Below are 9,426 nucleotides of genomic sequence, written 5' to 3'. Positions count from 1 at the left end.
CCCCCCCCCCCATCTCCTTTTCTGGATTTATATAACAGAGTTTTCAAACTTGTCAAGGAATGGTGATTGGACTAACAATCTCCTGAGAAGCCCCCTCCACCAGCTTAGTGCAGAGAGATTTTTTTTTTGTTCTCAGTGGGGGTATCATTATGTCTCCTCCTTTTTAGTCTCTTGTTTTCATTCCTCATCCCTCTCCTCCGTCTCTTCTCTGTGGGAGTCTGTTATGGATGTCTGCATAGTTAAGACACGAGGCTGATCTGTGAGGCCAGTTTTGCCGGGGGTTGGTAAAGTATAGTTGGAGGGGGAATCTGAGGACTTTATTATCAGGAGGAAAATCTGGTGTCTATGTCCTTCCATCGCCTCCTCTATCTCTCTGCCTCTCTCTCTCTCTCTTTGTATGTTTCATTTTCTTTCTTCCTCTCACCGCCACTCAGCGGGGCGCCATTAGCCATTCAGCGCAGAGAGGCCTTGAGGAATTGAAAGCGACAGAGCAGAAAAAGAATAGAAAAACTGAAACGGGAAAGGAGACAAGGGAGTTGGGGAGGAGGAGGTGGGTGGAGGGCAGGAGGGGATGGAGTGAGGTGTTAAGGCGGGAGCACACCAGACAGGGCACTGTGGCACACGGGGGGGAGACGGAGGGATTAGGGATTAAGGAAGAAGATGGAGGGGAAAATGAGCAGATTTCCATGGTGATGAAGAGAGAAATCAGAGGAATGACGGGATGCAAGGGAGGGAATTATGGACAAGCCAGGAATGGGATTTGAGAAGCAGCTGAAAAAGAGCAAAGAGAAAGTGTGGGCAAGCATTAGAGAGAGAGAGTGCTAGGGAGGGACAGAGATGCACGGTGCATGCATGGGGTATGCTAATTATGGATTTTTGAATTATGAATGAGATTAATTACATAGGCAAATGTGAATATATTCACAATTTTTCTGTCTCTTACGTTTCCCCAGATACTTTTAAATGGTAATGCCTTTCTTTTGGTGAAAGCACACCTCTCTTTTTGCTTACTCTTCCCATCTTCTTTGTCCTCTTTGTCCTCCCCCCGCCTTTATCTTAGCATTAGTTTCCTCTCTGACGCGATGAGGCATCTGTTGAATAAGTGCTACTTAGTTCCATCAACACAACTTCAGCGCGATAAATCGGACTGTCATATGACTCGCAATCTCGCCACAATATTTCTTTCTCACACACACACACACACACACACACACACGCTCGCACGCGCTATCATCATCATTAGCTTGCTAATGTCTGGAGTGCTTAGCATGACTTACGAGCCATTCGGATGAACTGCAGTGATGATTTGCTCTCTTTTACAGGGTGTTTGTGCTGTGCTATTTTTGCTGTGATTTGCATTTTGCATTTCCTGCTCTGTGACAGAAAAATGAATGTGTTCTCCCCTCAGGTCCTGGCAACATGGAGACTGTATCTCTTTGCTGTCAAAGTGCCCACCAAGGTAAATGTTCCCCCGCTCTCACTGAAATTTTATGGCTTTCACTTGCCAGCCTTGATCTCATGGTAATGCGCAAGAGATGTGACAGAGAAGCAGCCGACTTTCAGAGCAGGAGAGAGGAGATAATGATGATGACTGTGCTGATGATGGTTTAGAATGATATGAGTCTTGATAATGATTACAATGAAGACGATAAGGTGGCAGGTGGCATAAAACTAGTTGAAAGCAGTAGTTAGAAATTTTGGCAATTTGCTTTCTTGCCGAGAGTTGGATGAGAAGATCGATATGCGCCAGCAGCTGGCTGACTCGGCTGATTATGGTTTTACACTTTGGTTTTTGTGCCGATTAAACAAACAAGCTATAATGTGCTAATTACTGAGCTATAGAGATGCTGGTACGCTGATTTAATTACCTTTGGAAAGAGCGAGGTTAGCTCTTTCCCCCCTGTTTTCAATATGTCTTGCGAAGCTAAGCTAAATGGCTGCTGGCTGTAACTTCACATTCATCAACTGAGACGTGTGAGTGGCATCAGTCTACTCATCGAACTCTCCGCCAGAAAGTGAATAAGCGTATTTTTCCAAAATGTCAGACTATTTCTGCAGGGTTTTTCTGTCTGAGTCTTATTTACATCGTTTTTTTTGCTACCATTTTTTGTCAGCCATGGTGAAATTGTACACACCAGAATAATTCCTGGGATCTGGGACAGTGGCGACACCACTACAACAAAATCCAACAGGGAAAGGAACACGAGCGCTGAATTGATCAGACAGGATGTAAACATCTGCTCCGTTTTCTTTTTTTTTTTGAGGCAAATGTGGATTCCAGTTGATCCATCATGGGACAACTGGCAGAATGTGCGACTGAGTGTTTGGAAATTATTTTCTCTTCCAGACGCGGCAGTAGGTCTGAGCAATAGACTGAAAAAAATGATCAGAACAGACATGCTCACCAATGTTGGTTCATTCAGTTAATACTTTCTTCAATGAACGAACTTGTGTCAGTCACGTGCCTCCGGCCCGTCCAACTAACGTTACTCCACATTCACTCAAAGCGGAGCTGGAGATTTGGATGACACAAGTGCAGACACTGAGCCTCAGGCTAAATACACGGTAATATGTTTTAAAATGAAAGTGATGGTGTCCACTCTACTCCGGCGTGTTCAAGCCCCGATAACAGAGACTTAAGGAAACGTTTCTGGACCCATTTTAGTCTGAAAACTTTAAGAGACGATGTGTTTTCAGTCACGAACACCAGCCAGTGGTGAATACAACATGGATACCAAAGGTAACACCATCACTAACTCAACTCAATCACATTACCGAAATTTGAAGAGTGCATGGCTCAAAAAAAGAGGCGGATAACCACCAAAGTAATTATTCTTTAATCATAATAAAGATAAAAGTTTGAAATAATCGTGACATTGATTCAAAGTCCTGTTGCCCGGCCCTACTCAGCGGTTGTTTCTCCATGTCAGCCAAGTCACGGAGGTCCTTCGTTCCCTGGGGACACGTGTAGCACTGATTGTTGCACAGCCTCATTTTGAATCGTATTGTTTGTCCTTGTTTGTCGACTTTCCCATCGCAGGTAGCCAGTCGCACAAAGTTGTGATAGATATATCAGAATTTTACCAAAGCCACAGAGTTGGTCCGCACCCTGTCATTGGTATTTACAGTTAATAGTTTCACTTTTTCCTCTTAGGTGAATTTAACCTTAGGGGTCTTCTGATCGTCTGACTGCTCGTGTTTCTTGACCCATCCGGCCTCTTTGAAGTGTTCATTACCAGATCACAGCAATTACCCTGGTGAATACAATATTGCTAGATCAAGAAAAACGGAAAACAAGTTGTGAGAAGACATAAATTAGATATGACGTGTATTAGACAAGGTGTCACTGGTGTTTCTCTGCTGTTGTCAGGTGGAGGTCACTTTCAACTTCTTGGAAATCAGAGCAATGAACACCTACCCAGAGCACCAGGTGAGAACTATTTTTTCTTTGCCATTTGGTCCTTCACATCAGTGTAAAGTATTATGACAGAAAAATTCATGTCCATACACTACAGGTCGTCATCGACACAGACAAGACCACCTACTCCCTGAGACTGCAGACCCAGGACCAGCTGGATCACATGGTCAGCCACATCAACTACGCCCTCTCCCGAGTGTTCAACAACTCTATTTATGCGTAAGCATCGCCGAGCATCCTCGCCTCGAGTGAGGGGGGGGGGGACAACAAGTCTTTTTGGTTTTGTATCGTCTGTGTTGAGGAGCGAAGACAAGTTGGCCGACGTTAACAGCACTCGACAGTGCTTTGGCAAGTTGGCAGCTTCACTTTCAGGGGCACTTTTCCTCCTCAGCAGCCAAATGCATTCTTGCATTGCTGTAGTTTGCATCCATCCCATTTCTGTGTCACAGTAGACTTTAACACCCAGCAATCACTGGGATTAAATCGGCCAGCTGACACCGAGTAGGCTGTTACCTTAAGGCATTGTGTCGGCGCTTTTCTTTTTTTTTTCCATTTTCTAAAGCAGTTTATGTAGTGAAAGCAGCGAGCGGGACAACACACAGTCACTAACGCAGCTGTAGACTCAGGCCTCCAGTCAGAAAGCCTCTCGCACACAGCTGAAGCCTCGATAGAGTTGAGTTCAAGTTCCTGAAATGTTGTTTTGCCATGGTCATGTGGATGTACGTGTGAGCAGGCAAGCAAGACAGAGTGTATTCCCTCATCTACAATTTCTAAGAGCAATGGGATTGACTCTGCTCCGGCTATTGACCTGCACAAGGCTATCTCCGCACTCTATCATCTTTCAGAATGGCTCTTTTCCATTAGGGCCATGCCGGATGATTGCTTCCAGTGAGGACATTTAAACAGAATAAAGAGAGAGGGGAGAACAGAAGTTGTGGGTTTGATTGTGCAGCCTTGTAACTGATTGGTGCCGCCGCATTGAGGCACATAATGCAGATAGTATCGAGACAACGTGCACGTACGCTCGCGCTCCAGGGCCGGATGATGATTGTCGAGATGAGGTGGGGATTAAGGTCACGGATGTGGTGAGGTGTTGTGTGTGTGATTTGTTGACAAATGGGATTAAGGATGGTGTGTGTTGAATGCAACAGTAGAGCGGTGTAATCCTATCAAAAAGCCAAAGCAGGTACAGCACAGTATTATGTACGAACACAGTATTTACTTTGTGTGGACTGGACTCTTGTCTGCTTACTGGATGCGTTTTTGTTTAAAAAAAAAAAAAATGTATAGGAGAACAATCAGAAAGCTGAGGAGTGTGTTTCTTCTTCTATGATTACAGTGGCGGAAGCTTCAAACAGAGTTCCAAGGACCCAATTTTACAGTTCATGTAGGATTTGTTCACGACCAAGGCAATGTGACAACCAGTTTCAAACTTGGACACGTTGACTCACCGTCCATCTGATTTCTGACTGGAGCAGCTATAATAAAAAAAACAAGTCTGCTGCAAATTGGCATTTTGCCAATGCAAATGAGACTGATATTATTTAAGACTATTATGCAATTGTATTTAGTTTCCTACCCATAAGCTAATTTTAGCTCTTTAGCTTTTTTGGCAGGCATATTTCACTGGAAGTTGTCTGAGAGTGTATTTTTATTTTGCAGCGTGAAAGCTTGCAGGGAGTTGGGAGGGTCACACTCATTTAATCACACACACCTGGGAGCAGCCTCGTATCGCTGCACTGTCTCTTGGGCACTGAAGTGCTCCACTTAAGCAGCTGGGAGTTCGGTGTCTTGCTTAAGGGCACTACAGCAGCAGCTTAGGGAAGGGAAAGCATAATATTTACCATTCTCCTTTTCCCCAACCTGTAATTGGGACCAGAGGCTTTTCTAATCACAGCACCTCTTCTCTAAAATCAGGGACGGTGCTTCTCCCTAAAAAAAAAACAAACAAAACAAAACATATAGATGATGAAAGATGCAACAGTTTCAGCCATCATGGCAGCATCGCTCCACAGAATTTCAGTCAGTCTGCTGGTCGATCTACCTCCGGTCGAGACTGAATTTGTACAGGCATTCATGGTGCCCAGAGGATAATTCCTAATGACTTTGCTGATGTCCACAATATCCCCTCTAGTGAGGTAGTTTTCAAAGTCTGGCGTGGTATCCTCCCCCTCAGACAACATGGAGGCAGCTGCACTGCCTTTGCTGTCTCTGTGCGGTACAGTTTCCCTTCAGGTTAACGTTGCTAAGGCTACATGCTATCATTAGCTTGCACTTCTTTGCAGTTCACACACTGAAGCTTTGGTGAGTCACTTCTGCCAGTCCAAGTGAACCCAGCTCGAGGTACCGTTCATCATATTTCTGATGTTCTGGTTTGGCTGCTTTAGTTTCAGGCTACAATACTCTCAGTATAAAAAAAAAAAAAGACTACATTTTGCTACTTCAAGTATCTTAATTGTCTCCATAAGCTGTGTGTCCCAGCCACTGCTGAACGTTCTCATAAGTGGGCCAAATATACATGCCAAGCTACAATAACTTCCAGTTGTTTTCAGAACACCAGCATCAACCTGTTTCTCTCATTTCAAACAGCATCTTTGCCTCATGTGTCTCTCTCAGTACCCCTCCCTCCCTGCAGCTCTCCTGTGCCCCCCCCCTGGGGAGGCGCCTCACAGTTTGTCAGAATCAAAATTTCCAGAGTTTACCTCACTTTCATGGGAAGGCAGTGAGTGCTGAGGGCTGTCCAAATCCACAATTCATCAAGTGCACACAGGGCCTGAAGCGGACTTTGTGCAGGCTTCCAGTAGAGTCTGCTTAGGGTATAAATATAATATGTAACGTATTTATTTTTCAAAATGTTTTTATTTTTGTTGTATAAGTTTATTGATGTAGTAAGGTTTGAGTTAGGCTTAATCTGCAAGACTAGATGCACAAAGGTTTTTATTCATGTTCAGAAAAGTACTTGTAAATGAGTTACAGGGTCAGAAATCTCAACTAATCTCCATGGAAACACGAGGTCCTCTGAGTTCCATCGCTTGTTGCATTTCATCCCCTCGCGGTCCAGCACCATCACAGACTTCACATGCCAGTCAAGTCCAGGGCTCGGTCCACAAGTCCGGAGGATTCGATTCAATTCAAGAGACCGATTTAAAGGGCATATAGAATAGAAATTAAAAACACACAAATACACAAAAAAGAACACACAACTGGTGCAAGACAAACTGACAATGACAGGAAGAAAAAACATCAGTGCAAGAAAATAACAACGGTGCAAAAAAAACCCTATAATATTGTAATGACAACGACAATAGCATGAGAGAATAACATTACTAGTGCAAATAAATGACTGCACACATAAATAACTGACTGTACAACATTTAAGTGCAATAAAAAACGTAGATATATACAGCATGGGTGCATATTGGATTGGATTGGATTCCCTGCAGAATTAATTGTAAGCAATGTGATGTTTTTAGCTTTTCATCTTGAGCCATCATCAGGTCCAAACTTGAATTTGGCTAATACTTAGTTTTATGACCAAACACCTGGGAAACAAACTCCCATCAGCCTCAGCTCTACTTTGTATTGAGTGCTAATTAGCAAACATTAGCATGTTGGATACTAAACTAACATGGTAACATACCTGCTAAACATCAGCATGCTAGCATTGTCATTGTAAGCATGTTAGCATACTGATGTTAGCATTTAGCTCATAGCACTGCTGTGCCTGAGTACAGCTTTACGGAGCTGCTAGCCTTGCTGCTGTTTGAACCTCTTCACTCTTGTCTTTCAGCCCTCCTATCTGTCGGGCCGAGGGAGACCTGACCGATGGAAGCCACAAGTTTTCACCAAACTCGGAGTCGTCATTAGAGCCTCAGAAAACCTGCGGTGAGTCTGCTACTTTTGCATATACACTGCACACGGACACACGCTTGCTTCAGAGGCTGTCCGCTCGCTGCCTCACTGACTCAGACCAAATCATTTTTGAGACTCATCCTTAAGTGGGTCAGAAGACCAGAGTTTCTGGATGTGCTCCCTTTCTGCTGGTAATCCCATTAATCTACATGCCCTTTCATGGTGCAATACTTTCATCTCACCTCAATATTTACAGCTAATCTCTCACGGTCTCTGTGCTTACTATCTTTTTTTGTTCGTTTCTGACTTCCTCTTTCATCTTTGGCCTGGACCCTTTCTCCTCCTCATTCCTTCACTTGTCCTCTACCCTGATTTTATTTTCTCCGCCATTTCTGATCCGTCATGGTCTGGTTTGGGTTGATTTGTTGTCTTCTCCTCTCCATCTTTCAGGAGGTTTTTCCGAGACCTATGCAGCTCTTTGCGACTACAACGGAATTGGCTGCAAAGAAGAAGTGCAGTGGGTGAGGAGACTGTATAAAACCGCTTCTGTCTGTTGTGCTTTTACTAGAGCTAAGCTACTCCTATGTTATACGCAATTGGGAGAAAAAAAAAACTAGGATCTTTTTTATCTTGGCGTCCCATGTCTCTCTGACTCTGTTACAGTTGGTTTCTTTTCCTCTCATCTCTCCTCTCTTTCTTTTTCTTGCCCTGCATCTCTGCTCCAGGATGTTGATACCATCTACCACTCTCAGGACAACAGGGAGTTCAACTTACTGGATTTCAGCCATCTTGACAGCAGGTGACATAGTTTACTGACATCTTAACTACACCCAGGCTCATTACAGCACACGAGCATGCACTGCTTGGAGAGACACAATTAACTTCTGCCAAACTTAGACTGCAGCAGTACACAAGTGCAGTTAGTCAGTCAGTGTGTGTGTGTGTGTGTGTGTGTGTGTGTGTGTGTGTGTGTACTCCAGCACATTGGGTTTGAAATGAAGCAATGATAATGGTGGTAAACTGCTGACTTTCAGCATTAATTTGAGATTGTTTACATCAGCTTCAGGGGGCATTTAGGGGACAGGAAGTAATTGGACACAAACTCATTATATTTTATATTTGTAAGTCCTGGTGCTGTCGATGTCTGGCAGTATGTGACCCATAGACATCAGCAGACAGTTGGCATGCTGCTTTGTGATGCTCTGCCAGAACAGTATTGCAGCCGTCTTCATTTTCCCTCCTGTGTTTGCATTGAAACACCTGCTCAGTTGCATTGGGATCTCTTGACTTGACTCCACCAGCTACTTTAAAAAACATAGCACTGAAAGTCCCAATGCAGATCATCATTTGTAATGATGGGTATGTATTAGCATGTGGTATGGTATATGTCTATAATAAAGTTATACTGGTGTAACTTCATCATGAATTCAGCAGCACTCAGAGACTTTTCTTCAGCTTTTTTTTTAAGCAGCGTGTGATGCACCTTATCCTCCTTATCCTCACTGTATTTGGCTGCAGTGTGAACAGATACAGACACACTCTTCTCTGCTATTGCTCTCCTTGCAGAGTTACCCCTCCAGAGGTTGATAGACGTGTCATTTTGAATTGAACTCTGGGACCTGTATTATTAAAATCCACTTGCAGTTCCCACCAATAACCACAGGTGCTGCCAATAAACCAGGACTGAAATCTCGTTGACTTTAACTGAAGCTGAAACTCATCACCTAACTTGTTTCGCTGAAATCCACTGTGTGGGAGTACAGACCCCAAAACAATAAAAACGCGTCATCGTGCTAATACTTTCTGACTGCTCTGCACTTTTGGAAGATGTCTCTTCTTCCTGCATGCGTTCTCCATTATGCTGTTTTGCAAAAATGTTTCCCTGTACGGTACGGTGCATCCCTTCAGCTGTCAGTCCTCGTTTTATCTGACATTAGATTGGCTTTTTGTCTAACAAGACCCTCCCTGGGTGAAATTGTTGTGTGCATTAGTCTTGTACTCTCTCTGTGGCTCACTCTCCGTCCTATATCTCTGTTCAGTTTTGTTACAAGTTTGGGAAGATCATAGAGAAGGGGAATGATCTGCTTGTCAGAGGCAGAATCCAGGGCTCAGAAACAGCTGTAAGATGCCATATGTCTTCTCCTCCACCCCCCCCC

General features: G+C 43.9%; 1 protein-coding gene across 5 annotated transcripts in view; it reads left to right on the top strand.

The window, feature by feature from the left end:
• Positions 1-9,426, top strand: part of carmil3 (capping protein regulator and myosin 1 linker 3) — an 86,540-nt gene that overhangs the window by 15,414 nt on the left and 61,700 nt on the right. For all 5 annotated transcript variants that reach the window (XM_087178144.1, XM_023421925.2, XM_023421924.2 and 2 more), the window contains exons 3-8: positions 1,409-1,459; positions 3,371-3,430; positions 3,516-3,637; positions 7,209-7,303; positions 7,721-7,791; positions 7,996-8,069. In XM_087178144.1, the coding sequence (XP_087034270.1) occupies positions 1,409-1,459; positions 3,371-3,430; positions 3,516-3,637; positions 7,209-7,303; positions 7,721-7,791; positions 7,996-8,069 (473 nt within the window). The remainder of the gene's footprint in view (positions 1-1,408; positions 1,460-3,370; positions 3,431-3,515; positions 3,638-7,208; positions 7,304-7,720; positions 7,792-7,995; positions 8,070-9,426) is intronic.

This window comes from Seriola lalandi, unplaced genomic scaffold (genome assembly GCF_002814215.2).
Source record: "Seriola lalandi dorsalis isolate HSWRI2012SDOR001 ecotype SW California unplaced genomic scaffold, Sedor1 jcf7180002054677, whole genome shotgun sequence".
NCBI classification, from domain to species: domain Eukaryota; kingdom Metazoa; phylum Chordata; class Actinopteri; order Carangiformes; family Carangidae; genus Seriola; species Seriola lalandi.
This window is presented reverse-complemented; position numbering and strand designations above follow the sequence as displayed.